Here is a 27,601-nt window from a genome sequence, read left to right as displayed (position 1 = left end):
TTTCAGATAGACAAGAGGAGATGGCAATGCACATAACAGCTCAAGATGCAATCACACAGAAAAATGTTAAGAACAGCTTTCCCAGAAAAGCAAAGTGTAAGAAGGGAGCCGAAAGGAGCATTTCAAACTTTCCTTTTGCTGTTCGGAGAAGAGCAAAAATGTGTCAGGCACAAACTTTACTCTTAGCTCTGAAGCACGGTTTAACAGTTGAAATGGACACATAAAGCAGTGCATGGAAAACTAGGATGGGTTATCACAGGAGCACATCCTCAACACGGGCACTTCCCTTTCCTCTACAGAGGGCTGGGGACACATTCCTCTTTCCCACAGCCCCAAAGAGCAGTGGAAGAATCACAGAACAGCTTGGGTTGGAAGGGACCTTAAAGATCATCTAACTCCAACCCCCTGCCATAGGCAGGGATGCCACCCACTAGATCAGGTTGGCCAAGGTCCCATCCAGCCTGGCCTTGAACACCTCCAGGGATGGGGTATCCACAGCTTCTCTGGGCAACCTGTCCCAGTGCCACACCACCCTCACAGCAAAGGATTTCTTCCTAATGTCTGATCTAAATCTACCCTCTTTCAGCTTAAAACCCCCTTTAGATAGGACTCCTCATCCTATCACTGCCTATGGCTACATCCTGCCTACCCAACGGCTGAAGAAGGGCAGAGCCCATGGGCCGAGCAGGCAAACAGCCACCAGCAACTGCTTGCCTCCTGCCTAGCAAAGAAACCTGGGCTATTTGGGTTCAGCTGCAGGTTTATGAAAGGCAAAGGCTGCTCTCCAGGTGTGTACACAGCACTGGCGGACTTCTTCCTTGCACCCAAAGCAGTCAGATAAACCTGCGTTGCCTCACCACACAGCGAGGGAGGCAGAGCTGGGGTGTCAGCCTCCTGCGATGAGTAAGAAGGGATGACAGGCACAGAGGCAGTGTGAAGAGGAGTTTGGTAACCTCATGGGGTGAGCCACCGCTCGACTGGGATCAGCCCCCTGTCAGGAATACACTGCAGTGAAGAGTTGGTCAACGCTGCTGCCATCAACCTCAATGCCAGCTCAGCCCTGAGGAAACCTCTCACGTGGCATGCAACCCACCTGCAGGGGTGTCTGGCTTTGGCTTTCCTCTCTCCCCACCCCCATCCCAAAACACAGCAGTGTTCAAAAGGCAGTTTCAAGAAGGGGAACACCCATCTTGTCTACAGGATGTGAAAGGCAAAAGGGATGTGGGTTAACCGGAGGGGGTGCAGCAGCACACCTCTGTCTGCCAGGGCCTTGCAGCCGAGTCAGCACACACGCCACACAGCTCAGGGCAGACGGCTCCTGTGTCAGCTTCACTGGACGTCGGACCTGGCTGTGAAACATCCTGCCCCCTTCCAGCCTTCTCTGAGCAGACAGCAGCTCTTTCCCTTCCACCAGGCGTAGCTGCAAGAGGTTTCAGTCTCTGGATCACAACTGGCCGCACAGTTGGTAGATGTAGCTCCAATTAATCCTGTTATTATTTTTATGGGCTATCTTCATTGTTTTTGAACTTTCAGAACTGGCAATGACTGAAGGTTAGGGCCCAGTCCTGTAGAGGTGACTTCTATATCTGTATGCCATCGATTTAGGGTGGAGCTGGCTGGTATTCATGATTAAAACTGTTCACAGGTTCCAGTAATTCGGAGGAGACACCCTGAAGAGAAGACAAACTGCTGAAAAGTGTGTGTGAGCTCCTCCATCACACCTCCATGCACCTCAGACCACATCCCACTCCAGCTTCCTCTCTCCTCACATCAAGTCCTTTAGCACTGCACATGCCCACACATAATAAATAATATCAGAAGGTGAATGAAAGGGAACAGAAGTACAGCCTGGTGTACTGGAAGAAGCTCTGACTCTGAAGGCAGGAAAAGGGGAAATAACCTAACTGGGATAGATTTGCTTTTCATCCTTTATCTGCTTTGTCTCCTTAGGCTCTCAAATGCTTCAAGAACTGTACAAAATCTTCTGGAGCAGCAACTTTCACTCCTGATACCAGTCAGGTTAATCTCAATGCCACTTGAGATCAATAATACAACTATCACAACATCACGGGATTATAAATAATGTAATCCAAGCTTCCAAGGCTAAATTTCTGTGCTAAAAGATGCCCTTGTAAAGACACGCACATATAGAAATATATTTTTTGCCCAGCATTTTGTTTTCCCATTGTACTCGGGTTTGGGAAGAAAAAAGGCTGGTTCAGTGGAAAGTCCTCCCCTCCCTGTTCTATTAACCTGCTTTTATTTCCCCTGGCTACCTGCACACAAAGAAATAGCAAACCAGCAGCAAATCCCCCAAATGACTGCAAGCAGGGTCAAGAGAGAAGCACTGTTTCTTCGTGCTGAAAACCATAAGGCCCACAATGCCAAAAGTTTGTGCTTCTTGATGGTCGGCCAGCGAGCAGAGACACTGAGCCCTGCCCAGAGGCAGCCCTGGTAGCTAAGCATCACTTGGAGAAATCCATGGAGCCAACCACTCGTACCACCATCACGCCATACAACTGCCCTCTGCCTTGGCTCATCGGTAATTCAGGGTTACATTATTCCCATGAACTGCTGCTTGTGTTTCTGCACAGAAAGCAAACAAGAGAACATGCTATCCTCCATAAATACCATATTCTGCAAGGAGGAGGGGATTAGGGGGAAACAATGGCGGAGTGTCTTCAGCAAGCTGGAAGCAGTCCCAGCTTCAAACTTCACAATGACACACAGGAAGAAGTTCTGAAAGCTTCCCAGTCAAAGAGTATCCCTGCGTGCCAGGCTTGGGGATGTCTGGACATAAGAATGGCCTTTAAAGCATAAGGACACAAGAGCACTGCACACAGACAGTGCCTTTGAATGCAGAGAACAGTGGCTCAAGCTCAGCGTGTTTTTTTTTTTTTTCTTCCTCTCCTTTTGTTCTCTCTGGCATTCAGAGTTAATTGTGTTGTCCAGTTCTTAACCTTATTTAGGTCAGAGGCTTCAATACAAAATAGACTTAGAAACACAAATCTTCTGTGGGAATGAGAAAGCCTGCTTGGCCAGAAGAGGAGCTCCCCAGATATTAAAACTGAAGTACAATCATACTTCAGAAAGCGATGATGGGAAGATATAGTGCTTCATGAACTGGGTTGGGCTCAGCCCAGCAGTGCAAAATTATACCTCATGCAGCTTTACATAGGCTTCCCATGTTATGGAGAGAGCTCCAAGGCCAATAAAGTAGCTCTTAGCATGCTACATGCATGACGTGAATCGGAGTCGTGTAGATAGCTACCAATATGTTCCCTGTGGTTTCACCCCGATGTTCTGCCAGCTGCTGCGACTTCATGCCTTCCTCCACCCCGGTGTGCTGCAGTACACTTTCTTCTCCAGCCTGAACAGGTGATAACCCCCAAAAAACGGTGAGGAAGTGGCAAAGGAGGTAACATAAGGCACCCCTAGTGAGCATAAGTGAGAACATCGCACTCTGAGCCCTGGTGACTGTTTTCCTGGATCGATATTGGGCTTAAAGTAATATAAACAGGGCTCTGGTGTTTTTTCCTCAATGGTACTTATGCACCTGCTGGTCTACAAAGTACATGAAGTGGAAATTACAGCCCTTTTACAACACTATTCTCATTCCCATTTCTTGATTATTCTGAGGATAAACTAATCATTGCTCCACAGAAAGCATTTCAGGTTATTTGAAGAGGTGTGATTTATACTGGTTTTGTTAACGTGACTGCCTCCTAAAGTTATGCAATAAAATCAACCTATAAAAACAACCAAACTCATGATTTAACACCTATAGGCAATAACACAGTACTAAAATATCAAGACTGCCATTCAGCACACTCATAAGACAAAGAGACAGTACTGAAAAGGGGATGTTAAAATAGGGTGTCAGGGAAATGCGCAAGTGTTTGATGGGTTGCAGCAGACAGGAGGGTGGAAACAGGGAATAAGGAAACTGTATGCAGACGTGTCATTAAGCAGCATTTTCCAAGTTCAATTTGTTTCCCTGCTGGAGTTCAGGTGGCACTAAATGGAGGAAAGGTTCAACAATTCTCCTTTAGCATCAATTATTTTTGCAGTGGGAGAACTCCACATGCCCGTGCTTCCCAAGCTGCCTGTGCTGGTGCATGGCCAAGCATCGCCCTCCGTCCCCACGCCATAACAAGGCAGAGCAGCCTGCCACAGGAGGAGGGAAGCAACTGGGTTTGCTGAACAAGGAGTCCCAGGTCTACCAGTCTCAGTGATTTCTACCAGCCCCAAGTTACCACCTGGGAGGTACAACTTGAACCAAGCACCAGCGGTAATGAAAATGGTAGCAACAACCTCTATGCTTTCTTGGGACAATGGATTCAAGCTATTGCAAGACCTTTGTTCCCAGGCACTGTGAAATTGCCTTGCAGTAAATATAGTGTGCAAAGTTTATGGACAACATTTGATCAAGTCTTTAGGATACAATGACCCTGGGAAGATCTGAAAATTAGGGAAAAAAATCCCTGGGGAAAACAAAAAACCAACAACGGAATAACAATGTAGACACTTGTCAAGTCTCCTGCAGAAAAGTTTTCAGATCATACTTATGTTCCCAATGGAAAACACACTTATATACCAACTAGGACAGTACTTGCACTTAGTGCTGCTCTGGCTATAGACTCCAAACAATACCCTAAAATGCACCATTAAGTATTTTTAAAGCCAGGCCATAAGGAGTTTTGTATGGACAACTTCAGACATATTCCTACAAATACCAGGATTTAGCCAAATCAAGCCATATCTACACACTGAAGATGAATGACACCACCATGACAGAGCTGATATTCCTTCAGTACTTTCTATTTTTAAGAGACATGCTTAATAGCACTCTGTTTTGAAGAACTTTTAGACAAAAAGATCTTTCTGATACAAATTCATCAGTCTTTCCTCCCAGAGTTGATGTCTCCAGGCACTATCTTTAGTAAGACAAGATGCATATGAAACACCAATTGTGAAGTGTCACTGCAGCTTGGCAAAACCAGAAAGGCTCAACTTAAGGCAGCAAAATAGTTCTGGGTGGTTGTGCTGCTCAGCTCCGAACGTACATACAAATTCCTTTTAGACAATCACTCTTGCAAGTTAAAAATAATTCCATGTCCAACATGTCTGGAAGTTAAAAGTCCCATCTGAGGAAGTTTAATCCCATCTGAGGAACAGAAATCAAAAACATAACTACTTCCTTCCTTCGAAGCAACGCTACAGAAGCCTCCTCTGTTTGCCAGAATTTTGCAACACCCTCCAAAATAAAGGCCACAGTTTTCAAGCAGGTTTTGCCTAAAACTTGAAATATCTTAAAAGACACTGATTTTCAAACTGCCTGCCAAGAGGCTTCAGAAGAGGAGAAAGAAATGCTGCAGCACATCTTGGAACAGAAGACAGTGTTAGAATGATTTTGAGGAAATATCAAGAATGATCAAAGGAAACTGAGTTCTTGGCCTCGCAAGCAGGTGGGAGATAACACAATTCAAGCCTAGTGGCTTGAAAGCAAAGGCTTGATCAAAACATATTTGGGCTAACTGGAAGCACTAAAGGTGTGGCAAGACAATTTAAAAGCCAAGTGAAGCCAGCAAAAAGGCTTTAGTTCAGTAGGACTGGAGAGAGGATGAAGAAGGAGAGGGGCACATTCAGGCTAGAAGAGCAAGTGTGAGGGGTCAGATCAAAGATAGAGGCAGTTTCCTTTCAACTTGACAATCAATGGACAGATTACTGTATATCTTCTGACTTTCACTTGCATTTTGCCTAAACTGGTGCACAGATGTGCACTTCAGAACTCACAAAATCAGCTTTACTCCAAGCAGAAAAAAAAAAAAAAAAGTCAAAATGGGACTGGAAGCTCCTTGCAGCAGAAGGTGAAGTGACACAAACCACAGCAAAGTCCAAGTGCTCTTGGTTTAAAAAAGAAATGGGAAATATCATATGCTTTGATAGGGCTTTTGCTTGTGCAGTACAACCTTTATCTACAGGTAGTTTTTCCAGCATGTTTATGGCCAACAGCTCTGTATAGAAGTTGCACAAATATCTATTAAATCCATGAGCTGTTGACTGAGGACTGTTCAGCCTCAGAACTTCTGTATCGTCCCTTAAGCCACGATTTCCTTCTCTGTGTTAATATTTCCAACACAGAAATTGGAAGTGATTAAGAGCAAGAAATTTAGATTTTTTTAATTATTTTTTTGGTAACCAAAGGACAATCTTTTTCAACAGATCCCTGTGTGATATGTTGGAAGCAACCCCCAAATTTCCACTAGCTGGATTCTTGCCTCAGGTACAACCCCAGCCCCCAGTTTTTGGGTTCAAACCTCCCTCATCCCGTTCTGCTGCAGAAAACGAAGGTGTGATGCCATCCTGCTCATTGCTCAACACCATGTTTTCCTTAGGGAGGCCAGTGCAGAGGACAGTTGGCAGTGCTCGTAGTTCGGTCTGCATCGATTATGAACCAGGAATGTAAACACAGGGAGAGATAAGGGAAAGAGTAGTACAAAGGAACAGCAGGAAGATATGGATAGACAGAAAGCCCCAAACTGCACTACTGTTGCTGCCAAAATCATAGCTAAACTCCAGCTTGCCCGTATAAAGGTTGCAAAGCCCAGTCAGGTGCTGCGGCAGCATTTTCCTGTTCTCCAATGACATTTATTTTCACTCTTAATTCAACAGCAGCTGTGACGTTTTATAAGCGGTGGGGATCTTGGGCCGGTGCAGCAGACTTCCTCTTCCACGTGGCGTGGTGCTGGCGTGCGCCTTACCAACGCCACTCATGCACACCACAAGAGGAGAACAACTCAGAGGCATCACTAAGGTGGCCCTTGTGCTGGTGGACCCCATCCCTTCCTGCAGTGGATGAGCCACATCTGCTCACACCAGCTGAAGATGGCGTTACCACCAGAAAAATCACTACCTTGTTTATGAGGCAAGCGGTTCTGAATCAGATGGTAGGGGTTGTTCCCAGCTAAAGATATCCCCCCTGTAGAGATTCACACTTTTCCACATTTCTGTCTGCTTACAAGGAGAAAGGAGGAACAAGGCAGTCACTTTATGCATTGTGACCATGGAACTTCCTTCATATGCATTAAAAAGCAACAGACCTGAATATTTTGCAGTTAATTTTTCAGCACCAAATTAGAACCGCTTCTGGCACAGCGTTCTGTGATTAAGTGGCATTAAGCTAGAGATGAACTTGGTCTTATTTGTTTAAAGAGAACACACAAAGAGACCAAACAGGAGCCCTAAATTAGCATCTGCTGTGTATGCACCAGCAGGCCACCTCCAGTTGAGCAGAAAGCTGGCTAACATTTACACCAGCCAAACCTCAGAGAGGTCATTGACCTGCAAGCGCCATGAGCAACGCTGGAGAAAAGGCCATCGGAGTGGGACAGCACACGCTTGTTGTGACCATAAGCGCACAATGGACAGACCAGCAAGGGAGAAGTGGAAAAAACTCGGCTATAAATAAAAAGGAGCCGAAGGAGAACTCCCAAAACAAAAGCAACAGCGTCTTTGCGCTGTATCCAGGAGAGGTTCATGCTCTTTTCCCCTTGTTAGGCGAAAAAAGGGCACATCATTTTTTGCATGACTAACAGCGTATTGCAAGCACAAGGGATTTAGGGCAGGAAGCCTGCCACCACACCACAAAGCAAAATCCTTGTTGATCAATTAGCTGTTCACTAACCCATTAAAAATTAGCTCAGATGTGAGCAATTTGGACAGCTGCTGTAGCTAAATCCATACAGCAGCTAGACAACTTCACCTGAAGCACTTAAAAGAAAGGGAAAAGGTAAGCTGAAGGAAACTTCCCAATTCCTTCTCTTCCTCCTCATCCATATAAATCTAAGGCATGAATTGCTCCCAGGAATAGCTTTGTCTGGTGGGACTTACTCCAAAAAGAGTAGGGGGGCGTTATTGCACTGCCTCACAGTCCCACACGGACATGGGGCAGACAGACAGCCCGCAGAGCACCAAGATGCCCTCACGAACCAGATGTGAGTATGCCAGCATTAGCTAGAGGAACCCAAACCTGCTCCACATGAGCTGGCTGGGATGCTGCAAACAGCCCAGCTGTCTCACAACCCAGCTCCTGGGGGAGAGAGCCATGGACAGAAACAAGGTTAATTAGCTCAGCTGGAGCACTGGAAAAATGCAGCACAATGCCTGGTCTGAAACTCACCTGAATTGTTCAGAATAAAGCTGGGTGTCTCCGAACAGCCCTGCGTTGTCCCATGTAGACAGTCACTGCAATGAATCAACAAGCCCTGGAGCGTGGTCCATGCAGAAATGCAGTACTTGAGGGAAAATAATAACTCAACATATAGGTCACTGGGGACTGCCTGCTGGACTCATCCTGCTGCAGACAGAGCGTGTTTAATAACCACAGTATTCCTGGCCAACACTAGCATCTATGACAATATGATCTCGAATGTATTTTTCCATATGAATTATTTTTTCTTATTATTTATGCGCTGTTCAACTTCTGGAACATCTGCCCATGCAGGGGGCACAATCAGGGTAACCATTTTTCTCCAGTAACCTCTTAATTACCAGCCTCTATTAATTTTACCAGCAGCACTGAAAATAACAGTGCAGGGCTGAAACCTGGCTCCTGCCTATAAAACCTCCCCAACACGAGGATGGAAATGAGGTCAGCAGGGCTGATCTTCCCAGCTGCTCTAAAATACTTGTCGTGCTTGAAAGCGGCACCCGACTTGACCATGGAGTGGATGTGCTGCCCACGTGAGGGGAGGGAGGCAAAGACAAGCCCTGGACAGAGGGAAAGCGCATCCTCACCTCTGGCACGGGAGAGGAGCTGCTCGGGAGGTCTCACCTGCACCTTGCCAAAGCTTTTGAGCGCTCAGACACTCCTTTGCCAGCAGCATTATTCTCCAGTGAATCAGAGCTTGCTTTGAATCCTAGCTGGCAAAGTCCCCCCCTTGTAAAAAAAAATAAAAATGAAAAAAAGATCTGGAAATGAGGAAGTAATTGTGTTCCTATTTTTAACCACCGTTATTAATAACATGCCATAGTTCTTGTCTCCATTGCCCCACCATATAATAGCATTGAGAAATTACTGCAGCCTGTTGTAATTATTTCGTGAGGCCACTGTGCCTCCATATGTCAGCTTACACCTGCACTGCTACGAAGAACAAAGCCATTTAAAAATAAGTTATATGCACGCTATAATCTGTGTCCTATCAACTTCTCTCTGCTCATCTGGCCAAGCCTGGAAATTGTTATTTGGGCAGGGCTCCCAGTGACTTCAGGGAATGCTAATGACAGGCTGGAGCAGCAGGGCTCTCCTACGAATGCAACGGCAACAGCCACGCTGAGCCGAGCTCCAGCAGCAAGAAGGGTGCAGCTGAATCTGTAAATCCAGCCTTTACGAAACGTCCCTGCTTAGCACAGCTGGAGATCACAGCATTAGCAGCAAGCCAGGCCAGCACCTGGCTGCAGAGACAGTGTTTTCCCCTAGTTAAGCACGGCTGACTGAGTTTCCACTTGCATGATGTCAGGAATTTGGGGTATTCAATTCCCATGTTTGTAGCCCCTTGGCTTGGCTTGCCCCCATCCTTTCCTGGTTAGGACAGCAGCACCAGCATCTTTTGCCTTCAGGAGTGCTCCTGTTGCTCTTCTTAAACTGCAGCTACAAGACTACTCCTCCCAGGGCTGTACTGTGAGCTCCAAAACCACAGAAGAATCACAGAGCGTTAAAGATTTCTTCTTACAGGATGCAGCTCTACACGTAGATACCTACTCTGCTTTCTATACTTGGGCAGCATAACTTTTCTGAGAAGCCGAGCAGGATGAGGTTATAGCCTTGTGGTCCCTGAAGCAGGCAATAAAATATTGGTTACTAACTTCACCTACCTATTACCACGAGTTGACTGATCCGTTCAATATTTGCTGTGTAGGATATAGCAAATCCTGCAGAATCTGCAGAAGTAATTTGGCAGCTCCGATTTACCAGAATACCTGCAATCTGCAACTTGAATCCAGTGACGTGAAACAAACATGTAGAATAGCCCTGAAGGCGTGGATTGAAACTATGCAGGCATTAAGTGCTGCCAGACGTATCAAGTCCACACACTGGAAATTTTATACGTATATAACAAATGCTTTCCTCGCTGATCCGTTCCATTTCAGTCAGGCTTTGTGGTACAAACAGCAGTGGCAGGGTAAGATTAGAATAAAAGTCAGGGGAAAATAGGTTTTCCATGGATAAGCTGACCTTTAACTACACCGCTCCTCCAGACACATTCTCATCTTTAAAGGTGGCACACAGGTAAAAATGGCTGGTTAGGGACAGTTGCTCAGATGTTCAAGGAATACACTCAGTTACACATGAAAGTAAGCCAGATGCCCTGATCACCCTTTAAAAGAGAAAGTCCCTGCAAAGGTCACAAGGTTGGAGGACAAAAAAAAAAAAAAACCAACAACAACAAAAACCCGCACAAACCCAATGGTTCTTCTGCCACCCCGATTTTTGTCCTCACAGGTACCGTAAGATGCAATTTAACGGCTTGACATGCATCTCTACTTGTAGCGTTCATAAAGAAACCTCTTTGCAAAGTACCCCCAGAAGATACCATCTAGAAAACCCCTTTATTCTCAAGTTTTTTCCTGAAGTCGCAGAAGGCAGGATTTCCTACACATTACATAAGGAGGGGAGGGTGCATTTGTTCTTTCGCAGTTTAAGACTTATTAGCACAGTCGAGTTACTTGAGCCAGGCCTCTTTCCTGCTCTTTTATTGCAGGGGAATTATTCTTGGCAGGGCCCCAGCACAGCATTACTCCGATGGAGAAAAACCAAAGAGACACAAAAAGAGACGCAGAGCAGAAACACCTCAGGGCTCTGCTGGGTTGCCGAGAGTGGAGGTGACAGGAGAGAAATGACAAATGCAGCCTGGTGCTGAGCCTCCGAAGCGTGCAAGAACTACTGCTACTACTACTAGACACTGTCTGTGTGGGGGATATATTCCCTTTCCATCATTCTGCTGGGAAACACAACCACAAACCGGCAGGCAGGTGTTGGAGGTCCACCACCTCATCCTTCCTAAACAAGGCACCCAGCACGAGAAATAAACAATTGCCTCCCATAATCATTGCACCATCCCTCAGTCCAGGCTCAGAGATGTGACATGAAAACAAAAACCTCACCCTACTGAACACAGAGGAGCGATGGACAAGCATCTCTCCACCTCCTTTTGCTCTGAAGACGATGAGAGGATGCTCTTGGGGTGACTGCTCACCTGGGCACTGAGCTGGAGGACTGCCTCCTGGCAAGAAAAGCTGCCTCCCCAGCCCTGCCACGCCATGCACTGTGCCTGTCCCACAAGAAGGTTTCACACTGCAGAAGCAGCCACTTTCTCCTTGTCCTTGGTCCCTGTGGGCTCTCCCAGGCTATCCTCTCAGCTCGTTTGGGAAGAGGTGTTGAATCCAAGCATTACAAGGGGAATGCCTGTCTGCCCGCTGCCTCTTGGGAGGCAGATTGGGGCCGAGCTTCACCTTCCTGCAGCAAGTGCCCTGACACAGGTCTCTGAGCAAAGGAAAGTGAGGGACAGCATACCAAATTCTTACCTTAGGGACTTCTCCACTGCCATCAGACCCAGCTGAAGACAGCTAACGGGTCACAGTGCTGGGGGAAAAGGGGCTGGCATGTTGGAAAAGGTAACAGACATGAACCAACAGAGAAACCATGCCAAGATGAAAGAGAAATCACAGTGAAGTACAAGCCTTACAATAGCACCTGTGTTTGTTGCTCTACAGCAGTTTGTGCAACAGGTGTTAAGGCTTTATTACACACACCTTTTGCATCAGGAAGGGCTAACTGCACCAACAAGCTGAGCTTAGCAAGCAGCAGAGGGAAAGACCAACCTGACTTGCTTGACATCTGGAAGGAGCCGGAGCCATGGTCCATGGAACGTGAGCCCCAACCCTAGTGCCTGGTGCCTCATCATCTTCCCTCCACATGCTTTTTTAAAATTAATATTTATTTTTTGAGAGAGTGAGGGTTCTGGCTTTCAGACTGTCAATTTCCATTTACTCAATTGCAAAGTGTCATTACAAGGAAAAAAAAAAAAGATATCTTCAGAAAGTTACCGCTCGGTACTGTGAAGTACAACTTCCACCAGTTGGAAAGCCTCCCTCACAAAACGTGCTGGGGAACATGCACAGCTAATTGCTGCCCTCAGCTACAAGCAAACTTTCAAGCAAGCAATTAAACTAGAAGATGCATCCCTAGGGTGCTCTGTGTATCAGTTGGCACTACATGCACCTGTGTCATGCTTCTTGCTGCAGTCACGCAGCACATCCCAGCCAGAGAGAGCAGTCACGGGGTACCACAGCAGTCATGAGCTCAGTTTATGGCCAGGAGGGACAGGTTTCATGCAGGTATGGATGAAGAGTGGAAAGTGTTCCCTTCCCTCAGGTAGGGGACAACCTTCGTGTTCTTCTGTTGACCCTGGTCAGAGGAAACATCTCCACTGGGGCTGCAAATCCTCCCCATGAAGAAGCTCGATGCATTTAATCTGAACTTGCCATGCCAAACTAATGCTACTTTTTTTTTTTTGAGGTGCGAATAAACTGTTGATGACTTCTCCCCAGCCTCGAGAGCAGATGGCAGCTGGAAGAGGCGACCTGCAGCCTGCAAGGAATGCCAGCTCTGTCCTGCCTTAAACAAATCCCACGTTTGCTGTACCACGTCTGCAAGAAATGCCACGGGTTTGGGCAAATTCACCCACGTTTGATACTTTAATCCAATTAAGGGTCATGCTCGCCTCCACGTTCACCATGTTAATCGCTTCTAAAATTACTCTCTAGTCCTCTGAATGAAAATACCTCATTCCGCCACTCCAAACACAGTCATAAACATAGATCCTTGTAATATAAGAAAGAGGCTGAGGACCTTGCTGTATTTCTCCATTTTCGTACCGCAGTGGTGGATTTCAAAATAGCTTAGCAGTAGCAGTCATACGCACTTATTTGGTATACATTCCTTTTGCTGCTATTCTTAAGAAATTTAGCACTTTGGGGAGTGTGTGGAGTATATTTTCCCTTCTACAGCAGATTACTCTGTGTGAAGTTTGACCTTTTCTTGCCTTTTTTTTTTTTCCTTAAATAAAATAAAAACAAATGAAGGCATTGTCCTTTTCCCTTCCTGCAACACTGCCCTCCCAGTGCAAAGGCTGCCCAGGGCTTGAAGAAAGCCTCATCTTCTGGCCTCACCTGGAAATGAGCAGCAATTTCACCCCTTGCTAATGCCTGAAAGAACAAGCCTAAGGGGTCTCAAAGCTATTTGAGGTGAACCAGACAGGAGGGAAAAAAAAGCCACAAATAAGAAAGAAGCACTAAAACCAGCTTTTCAACTGGTGTGAAAGTCCCCAGACAGAGATCTCCAGCCCAGATTAAGATTCTTTGCTGCTCCTTTATGTTTTTAAAACAGTCTTCTTGACATGCTCTACATTTATCCTGGATTTAGAAAGCTATGGGAGGCAGGCTGTCACACATTCTGCCACAAAGCAACCCTCCAGTCCCTGAGACCACACAGGACCGCACGGTACGAGCACGCAGCAGCACACTTATTTACATGCAGATGGCGGTGCACAAAGTGCATTAGCAAGGCTGCCAGGCAGATGCTCCCACAAGCTAAGCTGTCAGGCTAAATAGCCTTCAGATCCACCGAAAAAAGCTTTGCTGCTCAAGTTTCCAGCTAGGACCAAGCATGGGCCATCCGCTGAGCTCCTTAAGCACACACCTTCCACACCGCACTTATTTTGGTAGGCTGAAGCACTGGTAAGCCCTGTGCAACGATGTTTTTTTGACTGAAGAAGCAAAAGATTAGTTTCTCCTGCTGATTATCAACAGAAGTTGATTCACCTGGGCAAAGATTAGTCTGCAAGTCATTTTTATCAGTTTCCAGGGTCCAGGAAGCTGGGGCAGGGAGGCAGACCATGGACTTCACACACACAGGCAGCTTCTGAGCTCTGCAAAGCTTTTTTTACAGCTACAAAGCCGCATGGACTGCAGCTACACAGCACAAGCAAGAGGAAATTCCTTCCTGCTGCTCCCTGAGGTCCTGAGTAAGACTTTTCCCAACATATACTTTTATTCCTGCATTGCGTCGACTTCTCTGTTTCCACATTTACTTTCCCAGGAAGCTTTCACAGGCCTGTCTGTGGATGCACATCACTCACTCATTTCTTTCCAACTTATCACAAGTGTGGTCAAGTACAGAGAACAATTGCCTCATGCTCTCCCCGTGTTATTGATGGTATTTGTGCAATTAAATGGAACAGCATGAAAAAACTCCTTGTAGCAGGCTCCTTTAAAATTTCAAAGTTTCAGAGAGACCATTCACACCCTCCAGTATACCCGCATACCTGCTGGGTTAAGTTGGATAAAAAGTACCATGCAGGCTAAAAAAAACAGATGCAAAACAAACAGTTATGATCATGCTCTGCATGCACATGCAGGCTTATTTTATGTCACTTTCTTTGCTTATCCTTTTTAACAGGCGGATTGTTTTGGGTGCCCCACCAATGCTGAAGATGCAGAAGTGGCAGGCAGTTAACACTTTACCAGACAAGGCCCTAAGATGAACAAAGAAACAGAAATCCCCAAAGCCACTTCTCTTTCAGAACTGGGATCTAATAATCTTGGCTGGGCTATCATCTCCATTTTGTCTATCGAGCAGTCGTGGCTGGAGGGTGATAGATGCTTCCTGCGTTGGAGCATCAGGCACCCAAACAGCATGCAGCAGTGCAGGAGGAAAACAGCGCAGAGGTGTCCCTGCCCGGGAACACTGTACCACGACACAGGATGCCATAACACTGTTGCTGTCCTTCTAGCATGCCTGACCTCTGCCACCACACTGACAACCGCTGTTACGCAGCACGACAGGACAGTACCAGAGAACGACGGGGCTCTCGGCACTCCCAAGGATAACAGTTTGTCAGCATTTCCTTTCCCCACCATATCCCTTCTTTAGTAGTCTGAGAGTCACCAGTCTGTACTAATTTCCAGCTAGGAGTTTGAACAGAAGACAGAGAGCAAAGTTTCCCAGTGCCATAAACTAAACACCAGACACACTGGGACAGATTTAACACATGGAAAGGAGAGGGCAAAAGTTACTGCAAAACCCTCATTGCATTCTTACAATTCTGTAGAAAGCAGAGAGTATAGCAATGAAGTATTTTGGCAGAGAGATACCCCCAGCTCTGCTATGTACCTACTTTACAAAAATTGCTTTTGGCTTCTCAACCATGAACAGGAGAAGCACTATCCCCTTTTGGTAGCAAAGGTCAGCCCAGCCACTGACCACACCACAAACAGATCTTGCTCCTTGCCCATAAACCCAGTGAAATCGGGGATGGCTGGCTGCCCGGAGCAAGTGTCAGCAGCACAGCTCTCCCCAGCAGATGCCCTGCTGCCAGGGCAGAGGGAAGATGCAGTGGGTTGCACCAGCCTGGCACGGGGGCAGCCCAGGCAATTGCCCCACACCTTGTGGATGAGCAGTGCCCCCAGATTAGCAAACACCTGATGACTGCTCATTAATGACCTGCGTCATCCTCATGAGACAAGCTGTGGCATTCCACGCTCATTACACTGCCCAAAACATCCTGAGTGTGCTCTAAAGTCTTTTGATTTCCTCCCCCTAATGAAGAATGGGTCCAAGGGAGGGCAGACTACAGCCCCAACACTGAGGTTAAGGAGGTCACCACCCAAACAAAACTTTCTAGAGAAGAAACGCTGGAAGGTCTCAGCTTGGCAATGAGAACATAACTGCTGCAAGGCTCTGAGAAAGGCAAAAGCAGCTCTGTATCCAGCCTCCCAAAGTGGCACTAAGATGCTCAGGAAAACACTGTGAGAAACGGGGTATACACAGAGCAGCCCTTCTCCTGGTATTCCCTCCTGGCTTCCGGTAGGGAAGACAAGCCTGTAACTTGTTCAAAAGGCTCGCGCCTTGATGAAGAACCCATCCTCAACCACAGTAACAAGTCTTAACAGGCCCACTGTGACCAACCATAACAGCTCAGTCTTTCCCATACTGATGAGCATAAATACCCATGCACATCCTCAGGTGGTCTATCACCTTCCAAGGACTATGGTGGCTCTACCATGGGACAGTGACTACAGCCCCAGCATTAGGACTCAATCAGAAATCCACCACAAGAAGCAGGAAACATTTAATAATCCCAGGAAGAAACGAGGCATGCAAGGTACTAGGATCACAATGGGACATTGCACTGCTTAAAAACCCAAAGGCATTGACCTACGATCCCACGGGAAGCTGGGACTACTGGATAAGCACTGCCTCTTACCTGTTCTCCAGCAGCGTCATGCACACAACCTCCCGCACGCCCGGGTTGTTGGCCTTCTCAACGGAGCAGCTCTGCAGGTTCCAGGTGGCCACCCTCAACACGGGTCTGCCATCCCTCAGCCCCCCGAACATCTCCACCGATGGGCGAGTGGAGATGATCTGAGTTGGGCCCCCAGGGGGAAAATCCAAATCCTCACTCTGGAGGCTCAAAGAAGTGGGGCTGGGATGAGGCTTGGCCGTGAAGTTGAGGCCACCGTTGGTGTTTGTCGAAGGGGGCCGGGACCTCTCTGCAAAAATCTGATGCCTGATTTTGTCTAGGAAAGAGGAATTGATACAGTTCATCCTCACCAGGTCCTCAATACTTTTGAAGGGCCCGTGTTCCTTCCGGTAGTCCACGATGCTGTTGGCAATCTTCTCCGTGATGCCACGGATGCTCATGAGCTGCGCCGGCGTGGCGGTGTTGATATTGATCTTGGTGGCGGACAGGTGGTGCTCCGAGGCTGGGTCCTTCCGCAGAGAGCTGGGTGAGTGCTGCGCCGAGCTGCCCTTGCTGCTCACGCAGATCTCAAACTTCACCTGCTCCAGCTTGGCCGCCCCGACCCCGCTGACCAGCGCCAAGTCCTCCACCTTCTTGAAGCCGCCGATGTACTCCCGGTACTCCACGATGTTCTGGGCCACCACCCGGGTGACCCCCGGCAGGGTCATCAGCTCCTCCTCTGTGGCCGTGTTGATGTTGAGCCTCTCCTGGTTGACGAGGATGTTGCTGAAGTTGCACGCCGCGCTGAACTTGCGGCTGTGGCACAGGTCGCCAGGGTCACGGGGGATGGAGCGGTGGCAGCCCAGGTTGCCCCCCATCTCACCGCCACCACCACACCGCCGAGCTGCCGAAGCCGAGGGGGGCTGCGAGCCCGGTCCTCATGGACCCCACGGGTGCCTGGATGGTGGGGGACAGACCCCAAAACAGTTGGTCAGCAAACACGGAGGGCTCCCACACCCTTCCTCCTCCTCCTCGGGGTCCACCAGCCGCCCGCTCTCTGTCCACCGGACAGCGGGGAGAGGCGGCCGAGCTGCCCCCGCCTCCGTGCCCGCCCCAGCCCCGCGGCTCCTCCGCGGCCCCCGGCGGCTCCTGCCGCTCCCCGGCCCCGCCGGCGGTACTAGGAGCTCGGCGACAGCGCCCGCCCCTCGGCCGGCCGAGGCGGGGCCTGGCACCGTCACCACCTCCATCACCGCCTTCCCGGGCGGAGGAGCTGGGACAGGCGGATCCTGCGCGGGCCTGGTCACCGTGGGACGTCCCCGAGGCCGGTCCGTGCACCTCGCCACCTCCAGGGGCACCCCATGAGGTCTCAGGCCCAGTCCCGGAGCTCCTGGGGCTCTCCCCTCCGCAGCTGGAGGGGCAGGAGTTAGTTAGTTACCTCCACAGGTTTTGGTTTGCTTCACTGCGCTTTCACGCACTTGGGTGAAGTCTGCGCGTCTTAGTGGTGGTGGTTCAGACTGGGGGCACAGCTCGAGCCATCGGGACAGTGATCCCCAGGCTGAAACGCCCCGCAGACTGCTCCTCAATAAGTTAGCATATCTGCCTCAGCCCTGGTCTGCCGTGCACCTAGCCTTCCCCTGGCACAGAGCACCACTGTCCTGCCCTGAAATCCTTGCTGCTTATCGCCTGTGCGCCTCAGCTGGTTTTAAAGAACCTCATTTGTGTCCCAAAAGCTGCAGCAGCCCACTGCAGTCGGTGTCGTGTAGGTAAAGCCACTGAGGTGTTTACCTGGCTTCTGTTGCACTGAGTCCCATGCTGGGCTGGCTGCAGTACTATCTGGAGCCAAATGAGCTCACTCCAAACCAGCTCGACTATGCCCACACAGAAGTGACTGCAATGTCAATGAATCCTAAATATAATCAGTGGGTGTAATTGCAAGGAAGGGGGAGGAAAGTTGAAAGAAGGAGCAACATATGCTTGCAGATGTCAGCTACACACCCCAGTGCTGACAGTTCACATACGTTTCATTTATCCAGCCAGAACATGGTGCGTGAGCATTTTCAACATCAAGGATCTGGACTGGCCCTCTCACAAAAAAAAAAAAATCAGCTTGCAATAGTGGCATATATATGCATTTTCCATGGTAAGTTAATGGAAATTATTTGGGTTCACCTGAAATAAAAAGCTGAATTTGTGTAGCTTCTTGATTAAAGGGAAGGGGAATGTGATGAGAATTAGGGAGTGCAGGCTGCACTAGGCTTTTAGCTTGCACATGGGCACTGCTGCTGTGACATTTGCACTAGATATTCTGCTGCAGATCGCACGTTTCTCTTCTCTCTGCCCAAGCAATAGAGTTAGCAAATTATCATTACTGGAATGGGTACTTGCTGCATTAGGGCACTGGCTCTTTGCTGACTGCTGGAGCGGTGAAAGTGCTCGCTTAGGTGATTAAATGCTTCCATGTCTACTGGAAAGTGCTCTGTGCACTGCGGTAACAGTGGCCAATGCAGCAGAAGTCATGCTGGGCCTAATTCTGCTGGGATGATACTAGCACAGAGCTGGAAACAATTAACCACTCATCTGAGTATTCTTTGCGAGGCAATATTATTACTGTAATAGCTCCAGAAGCTGTTATCTCAATGGAGAACATACTCTTCTGCTTTCTACCATAGGTTGCTTAGAATTGATTCAGGCTCATTAAATAAGTTTTGAAGCTGAAAAGCACCAAAATCCATTTGAGGTGTGCCCCTATGACTGCAGGCAGCGCCAGCTTTTCTGCATTTCAGACAGAAGGCAGGAGCATCTCCAGAAAGAAGATGACAGGCGTCACTCCTGTCCAGCATTTTCTATTGTCAGCAACTACTCAACACTTTTTGAGTCTGCAGCATGAAGATAATATGCAAGGCTGGACACAGCTGCAGTGTGGATGAGGATGCAGAGCTCAGGGTTATGCAGTGGGTGTCCCATCACCTAACCTATACTGACGGGGATGCAACAGTGAGTAGGGAGGATATCACTCCATTAGCCCTTTACCCTGATTCTTTTTGGCAAGACTATGAAAAGGAGAGTTGCAGGGAGTTTACTGAGCTCTGAGTCAACTTATGACACATCGTGGTATTCTCAGAAAAGTGCCAAAAGATGTGAAAATGTACAGCTTTGGTCTCTATTTTAAAAGGTTTTTTAAAAAAAAAAAAAGAATTTACTGTCTTGATATCAGTGTTAGGCAATCCATTACCATGAGAGAGCTAACAACAAGGTGTAGCCAGTAAATGATTGAAAAAACAATGGCAAAAATTACTGACAGCCCATGCAGGCAACAGAAAATAGCTCTTGTGAAACAAGAGTAGATATTATGGTTTATCTTCAACCCAATCACAAGCTCAATGATTGATCACAGTCTGCAGGTACACAGTGGCTGGCAGGGACCCTACCCTGGGCTGCTCACCACCTCATGTGGCAAGAGGCCACAAATCTGGGTTTCCTGGACCTCTGTCAGCCCAAACAGGTTATAGGGCTCCAAGATGCTGTGGGTGGCTTATTCCTCAGGATCTGCAGCTTATTGCCGACCAAGCAGCTGGCTGCCCACCAAGGCTGGCTTAAAAACTTCTCAGCGCAGGCAAAATGAAGTTTTGCCATGGTGAGGATGTGAAGCTGAGGAGCACCTTGAAGGGCCAGGTGGGCTTCCACAGTGAGAGGACAGGGAAGGACCCCCTCAGAAGGCCCTCACTAGCAGCCATCGCCCATCCCACGTAGCACTTTCGTATATCAGTATAAAGCACAGCAAAGTGGGCAGTGAGGAAGTAACTATTTTATAACTGCCCAACAGCCATTTGTTGAGCTTGGGCTCACTCTGCCACTGCCTAGAGCCCTCCTAGCTGCTTCTGAGGCAGAACTGCTCACACCCTGTCCCCCCAAGCAGCTAGCCCAGGGGTGGAAGGTTCCTGGGCAGCGGAGTGGCGTAGGGACAGGCAGCCAGCCACGTGGGAAACCCAGGGGTAGGGCAGTGTCATCTGCTTGCTGGCTCTGGAGTTATTCCCCAGTAGGAGTTGTTCAAAGAGGAAAGAAGAAAACGAACTAAACTTATCGATGAGAAGGAATTTCTCCAACACCTTCAAATTAAATGTTTAAGAAGGATATGGAATTGCCTAAACCCAGAATGATGGAGTGGATGAAGATATTGCTGATGCAGGTGCTGCTGAGCAATGTCTTTTGACTGAAGTCATGCAAAGAGTCAGCCTGGAGGGCACTACATTTTTGAGGCTTAACTTCTCAAGATTTTAAGATGGCCTTAAAATCTATCTTCATATTTTCCAAGATGCATCATCTATGTTGCAGAGACTCTGAACCAATAAGCTGTTTCATGAAGGACAGAAGGAGCCAGGAGGTGTTGCTCAAGAGAATACCACAAAGTTTGACTTCAGTCTTCAGGCCGCAGCTGCGACTCCTACCAGCCCGCCATGTGATAGCAATGTCTTTTCCAGCTCTTGCTCACACAGCCTTTGGGAGTCAGGGGCTTGGCACAGCGGAGCGGTCATGCATCACAGACCTCAAAGGAGAATAACATGAGGATGGCTGTTACCGGGCTGTTCCAAGTATAAGTTGCTTGCATGTGTCACCCTTTTTAACAGGTTTCCTTCTCGTGCAAAGAAAAGGTGCCCAGGAGGAAGAGCACTTGCAATGGGATCGTTCCTGCTGCAGACTCCTCTACTGGAATTCTTTAAAATGCCACAGCCCCACTCAGTGGGTGGAGATCACAGGGCCTGGGCTCCATCCAAACCCATGAAAAGAGTCCTTTTGCCTGCAGGGGAGGAGGAACTGTAACGTGCTCTCAGGAAGTCACCCAGAGAGCATGTTCTTAGACCTTCTGCAGTGGGCTCTTAACGGGCAAGGACTTGAACAGGAAACTGAATAATTGCAATATTTGTATTTTTATTAAAAGGACTTATTAAAATAATTGTTTTCTTCTGAGAGTGCATCTTCAGTAACACTTGTAACGGAGGCCCGAGGCAGAAAACAGACAGATTTTTTATTAAGACAAGCGATAACAAGTACGAGTTAGCAATTTCATGAGCAGTGGAACTTGTGAAGTCTGATTTCTGATGGCTCTTTCCTCCGTTGATTTTCTGAGGTATAGTAATAACATTGAATATACATCAGTCTCTCAGCAGTGTCATTGATTCGGATGTCTCTGTACTATTTGGCCATTCATTTTGTGGCATTTGTAGGAACTTGGCATTTTTGAGATATTTAGCCTCTCTGTCAAATTTGCCTGAAATTAGCCCACATGCTAATAAAATCCTTGGTGAGGGAGTGACACGCAGACTATCAGGGAACACAATCACATGAATGTTATTTTCTTAGCAATCCAATGTCTGTGGTGTGAGCTCTTTTTCCTGTAAGACATTTTATATGGCTGCCAAACTGGTTGCAAAAAGATTAAGTGATGTCATGGGCGCTGGGTTGCCAAGTTACGGGTGTCACATCCTACAGAGAAATGCTACCTCAGAAGGGCGAGCAGAAGTGACTCATCTTCATGCCTCAGTTAGGCCTTCCGTTTGGTTGCTGTTGGGTCTGAAACCCCCATCTCTCCCTCCCACAGGAGGTCCTAACCACTGGCGCACTATGCTCTTTCATTAGTGCACGGTGGAACAGCTCACCCTGGAGGGAAGTGAGAGCAAGCCAAATCAGAGAGGACGTTCTCCTACAGGGCTTGGGATACGATTTTCATTTTCCTTAGACAGCGGGGGAATTTCATTTTCATCCCCCACATCTGAGGTGGCACTGCTAATTACTCAGGTATCCCTGGGGTCACAGAGCCAGAAAGGAATTTGAAAATACAGGCCTTCCTTCACCCCAGGCAGACACCAAGGCCATGTCTACAGAAGCAGGCCTCCAGTAGTGGTGGCACCTCCTGAACTTCCCAGACTAGAGACATGGCTTACAGTGGACCCGTGTCACAGCTAATGTTTTCTCTGAGGCCCAGTATGGCAGATCTCTTGTAAAAATTCCCATAAATCACCATTTTGTGATTCTGGAAGGGGACAGAGACAGGATTTGTGACTTGTGATCAAGGTGTCTCAGTAGTCACCCTGGGCAAGACTTCAGTGGTTCCACCCAGAAGCAAGTGTCCAGCGGATTTTCATGAAAAAAAAAATGTGGGCAACAAGATTTTAGACATCTCAAGAGCTAAGCATGTTTAATACCAGAAATAAAGATAAATATTGAAGCCTACCTCCTAACCATTTTGTTATTTCACTGAAGAAATTATTATTTTGCATTGTATCATTTATACCTTACTTGTAGGTACTTTATTACCTTCTACTAAATGAAGAATTAAAACATCATCATCAGTTTTCTTGTTAAAAAAAATAAAAAATGGTTAACAAAATACATTTCATGCTTACTTTTGACTTTTCAAAGAGATTCATGAACACTAGTTAGTTATTTCATACAAGCAGCTTTTTAGCAGAAAGCAGTTCTGCAGCTATTAAATTAGCCAATACAAGTCTGCTCAGCCTTTTATATTACATGTAACTTCTGCTATTTGGGTTATTTCTTTTTGTATGGTTTGTTGTTGTTGTTTGTTTGTTTGTTTTTTGGTATAAAAACCACTCAGTCTCTACTTCTCTTTCACATGACTAGTTGTTCTTTAGATCCTGAAATTATTCACAGAAACAAAACTTGGACCCGTAATTTTCCTTATATGTTAGGAGCAGTAAGGTCTGCGTGTTGTTTGCTTGTGCTAAGACTCATTTGTTTCCTGTCTCTGTCTCTTCATGTGTAAATTTCTGTTTGTTAAGAAAAAAAAAACAAAAACAAAAACAAAAAACAAAAAACACAAACTAAAATCATTTTTTCCTTCAGCCCGAGTCTCAGATGAGATCTATAGAGAATAGAGCTCCAGTATAAATCCATAGCTCTGTTCAGGATCAGTTCATTCATTTATGAAATTAATATGAAATATTTTGTTTAGGACTTTTCACATAAACATAGCATCTTGCTTACATTAAAATCTTTTTTGTTCTCTGCACTACTCTCTTGAGAAAATCTCTCTTAAGAAAGTCTCTCACATTTCAAGTTCTGCACCAACAATTAAAATGGTTTCATGACCTCAGCCACTCCCAGTAGACTTTGAACTTCTCTGGGGAACCTCCCAGACAAGTGACACCTAGCTGCATAATCATTACATCTTCTGGGAAGGTTTAATCTAATTCCCATAGGACAAAGGCAGAGGAAGGATGCCCAGAATGATTCAAAATAATGCCTGCTGATTTAGCTGAGCAGGTGGCCCTGTGCTCTTGGTAGAATTAACTGGCATAGTTGTCCATCTGAAAGTCAGGCTTGTTCAAACGAAAACATAGAGGAGGTAGGAAAGCAAAACCATAAAGAGGTCTTCCTCTAGAATAAGGCCGTATAGGATGGCTACTTAGATGAGGCAGGTGTACTCAGATCATCATCAGCTGGTGGAATTGACAGCAGAGCACCTGTGGAGCTAGTTTGAGCAGTACTGAACCACTGAAGGACAGGCAAGTCCTTAAGCACCTGGAGCTGAACAGCACTGATCTATTTAAAACAGAAAATGAAGGCCCTATTAAACCTAACTTTGACCCCTGGAAAGATCCTGGCACAAATAATCATTGTAAGTACGTTAGGTGATCAAAAAAATAAAATCAGCATGGCTTTACCAAGCTCACTTTTTTCTTTGTCAGGGCAACTGGCTTGAGGGACTGGAGAGAAGCAGCAGATTGATGATAGGGGATGAAAGTATACTTACAAAGTTTGTAGATGGCACCGAGCTGGAGGGCCTGCAAGGACTTTGGCAGGTGGGGTCAAGTTTCCAAGTAGTCTTCACAGATCAGAGGGATGTTCCATAACTGATAAGATGAGCTTTGGCAGAGACCTAGGGAAGAAAAAACCACAGCATCCATGCAAACTGAGGAATAACTGAGTCACAGATGGGTCAGGAAAGGCTCACAGTATAAACAGGAATCATCAGTGTATCCTACTGGGTAGAGAACAAAGGCTGTTTCTAGCTGATCTCATTAATCCTGATGACATGATTAGGAAGATAGCTATGTGATGACACAATTACAGTCAAAAACATGATGCTTAGAGCCATCATACCAAAGAATTGATGAATTACTAACTGCCAGATATTGTACAACTCACAAAAAACAAATGGCTCCTCCAAAACAAATCCCACAGCCCTGAAGATTTTACTATTTTAAGCCTAGTTGCTGGTCATTGCTGATGCCGAGTAATATATACTGTGGTAAACAGCCTAATTGAAATCACAGGGACTGTGAAGTACTGTTGAACACGAGTAAAACTTGATGAACATAGCCTGAGGTGAGGAGTTTGCTGACTAAATATGGGCTTAAATTACATAGGGTGTTACAGTGTTCTTTTTGCAGTGCATGACTATCAGTGAGGTCACACCCAGAGCTCCAATCCTTTTTCTAGCCAAGTATTACCTGTTTGAGACAGGCTTTTCCAAAGTTTGAAGAGTCATGAGAAAAAAAATAGCTGTTGCCATTTTACGCAAGCTTTTGTGTTATGTCAGCAACATGAGCTCCCCATGCTCTGCAGCATATTCATTCCTTTTCACCTGGTATATTTTTTCGCATGACAACATAAAAACAACACAGCAGACATTAGATAGATGTACTTTCTACACAAACATTGTTCTGAACATTGTAGGATGTAGGTTTTTCCTTTGATGGATTTTCAGACTTTGCTGTGGTTCAGAACAGCTCCCAGAACCTCCTGCTTTAAAGAGAATCTCTCTAATAATAAGAAATCAGCTTTAAATGTTTCCCCCAAATGTCCCAAAGCAGGCAGTTGATTAATTCAGATTTCACCCTGCACAGAGCCATGTCACACACCCTTGCCACCTGGTAGGTGAGCCACATTCCTCCCCTATTAGTCATGGAGCATGTCTGCCTTTAACCTAGCAGTGGCAGGCAATTATGGGACACGGGGTGCTCCTCCCATGATTCAGGAGACTTTCGTGTCTCCTGATGCTGCAAGGTGCCATGTGTCCCTACCCTGTCACCTTCCAAGTAACCTCAGGGGATGCTGACATGTCACCAGCATGACAGAAAGAAGATGGGACACTCAGTGAGGATAATAAGCTCAAAGGAATGGTTGGGCGAATGACTGTGCTTATGCTGACTAAGGCTCCGTCCCAAGGGTGCCAGTTGCTGACTCTGACTGTGTTTCTTGTGTACATGTACAGGCACATGATGCTTTGGCAACCAAACACATCTGGGAAGACAAACACTGCTCCTTCAGTATATATACCTATATACTATATTGCCATCCCAAACTGGATGTGAATTCACTCTACATGCTGATATAGGGCTGAGTGCATAGTGACCTTCATGCCTGGGGCTTCAGGAGCCTCTTCTGGATACACCGATTCCCTTGGCCTGCATGACATCCAGCACTACCAGGCAGTCATCAAGCTGTCCACCGTAGCTGGATGAGTTTTACCTCTCAAACTGTCAGATATGAGCTACTCAAACTAAGCAAACAGTTACTGTTAGGTGCAGTACAGCCTTTGTGCTGCACAGGAATGGGGTGACTGATTTTTTTTTTTCCTTCAGCTTTTTCCATTGCACATCACTGTTTGCCGGCATTACTCCTAATAGCATAGGACAGTATGATTTTAGATAGCCAGGTGAAAAGACAACCCAGTATAGTCTCTAACTGTTTTGGAGATTATCTGTCAATAGAGGTCTGCATATTTCTAATGGCTTCTGGCCCAGCTCTGGGAGGTCTTTGGACCCAGGCCTGTTATTGCATGCTGTGTATGAAGATCTGCCATCTGCACTGCCCTCACTGAATCCAACTTTCTCTAGCATCAGTATGCCTAGCTGGAGAGCAGAGGATTGCCCAACCTGAGGAAGGGTATCAGCACATGGCCTTCACAGGGTGTGTTTGAGATAGGCAGCCATGTACGCTAGCAGTTGGCAGGAACAGTAAATGGCATTCACATCAATTGATCCTGATACCATCTGGCTTTCAAAGGGCTAATTCTGCCAAAGACAAACACTCAATGGTTCTTGCTGGCTTTGCGGTAGATTGAAAAGAAATAGGGAAGGAATTTTGCCCCATCTGTATGCTTTTGTCCTCACCACTTTTAGATAAGGTCACACAAATTTTCCAGTTCAGTTTGGATTTAAGCTGGTGATTGTTTAAGGCACAATGATGACTCTGTATCACAAGAACAAATGATGAAAGAAACAGTGTTAGAAAAGATCCCTCAGATCAGTGAAGGCGCTGTAGTTTCCCCTTTCTTAAGCTTTGAATTTCATCTGGTTTTCCCAAGAGTAGGCCCTGACAGGAGTAATTTGGGGCGCACTGCCCAGTAGAAACATTGCACCAGCTACTAAAGGATATTAAGACCTAGGTGGCCGCTCACAGACAAGTTCCCCAAGGTGTCTGCAAGCACCTCAGCAGTGCCAGGTGCATTCTTCCCTTTGGACTTCAGGAAGAGTTAGAGATTCCCAGGAGACCAGGCTTTGTGCATGGAAGCAAAAAATCAGGCCAAGAATTGATCCTACCTTAAATCAAGTGAAAGAACAACAAACAAACAAAAGTAAAGAACTAAACAACAACAAAACAACAACAGCAACTTATATAAAGACCAAAATAGGGGTGTCTGCCATTCTCTAGGAAGTTCCTGTTACATCCTATAAAGCACATTTTTAATTAAAATATTCAGCAAGATCGTATCAAGTAGTTTCACTTTCTAGAACTGGAATATTTAATAAGAAGACAACTGTAATCTTGATTTAAAATGTTGAATTAAACTTTTAAAAGAAACTTAGGGGAATATCTGAACAAAATTTACTTTATTAGAAAAGACCTTCTTGCTAAAAGTGTCAGACATTTGTGACAACTGTCAAACAATTGTTCCAAACTCACTGTTCAGAAAACCCTAAGGCATCTTTTAAGGATTTTTTTTCCCAAAAAAGTCTTGGAAATCTCTAATATTTGACTAATATAAGCTGTTAAAAGGAACAGATGAAGAACCAGCTGAAAAGGGGTTCACCTCACTTTACTGTGTCACTTTGTAGGGCCAGATATTTAATATTCACATATCATTGGATAAAGCTCAAGGGCTGCCTACAGAGAAGATATCCATCTCTCTCCGTGCTGTCTTCTAAGCTGCCCGTGTCTTCACTTAACAACTCTCTTATGTGTATGATGGTGTCACAAGTGGCTCCTAACCAGGCCCATTGAGAAGCAATTAAGATCCAGGACCAAGTTACCCAGCAGTTTTCTTTGCTTCC

General features: G+C 46.5%; 1 protein-coding gene across 2 annotated transcripts in view; it reads right to left on the bottom strand.

Annotated features, from left to right (window-relative positions):
- Positions 1-27,601, bottom strand: part of EEPD1 (endonuclease/exonuclease/phosphatase family domain containing 1) — a 107,332-nt gene that overhangs the window by 45,320 nt on the left and 34,411 nt on the right. The window contains exons 2-3 of one of the 2 annotated variants that reach the window (XM_040545664.1): positions 24,076-24,201; positions 16,329-17,261 (exon numbers count right to left, since the gene is read on the bottom strand). In XM_040545664.1, the coding sequence (XP_040401598.1) occupies positions 16,329-17,182 (854 nt within the window). In that variant the 5' untranslated portion in view covers positions 17,183-17,261; positions 24,076-24,201. Of the gene's footprint in view, positions 1-16,328; positions 17,262-17,739; positions 17,906-24,075; positions 24,202-27,601 lie in introns of those variants that run through there. The other variant, XM_040545665.1, reaches the window with a different exon arrangement.

This window comes from Cygnus olor, chromosome 2 (assembly GCF_009769625.2).
Source record: "Cygnus olor isolate bCygOlo1 chromosome 2, bCygOlo1.pri.v2, whole genome shotgun sequence".
NCBI classification, from domain to species: domain Eukaryota; kingdom Metazoa; phylum Chordata; class Aves; order Anseriformes; family Anatidae; genus Cygnus; species Cygnus olor.
The sequence above is the reverse complement of the archived record's forward strand: the minus strand, read 5'-3'. Positions and strand labels throughout refer to the sequence as shown.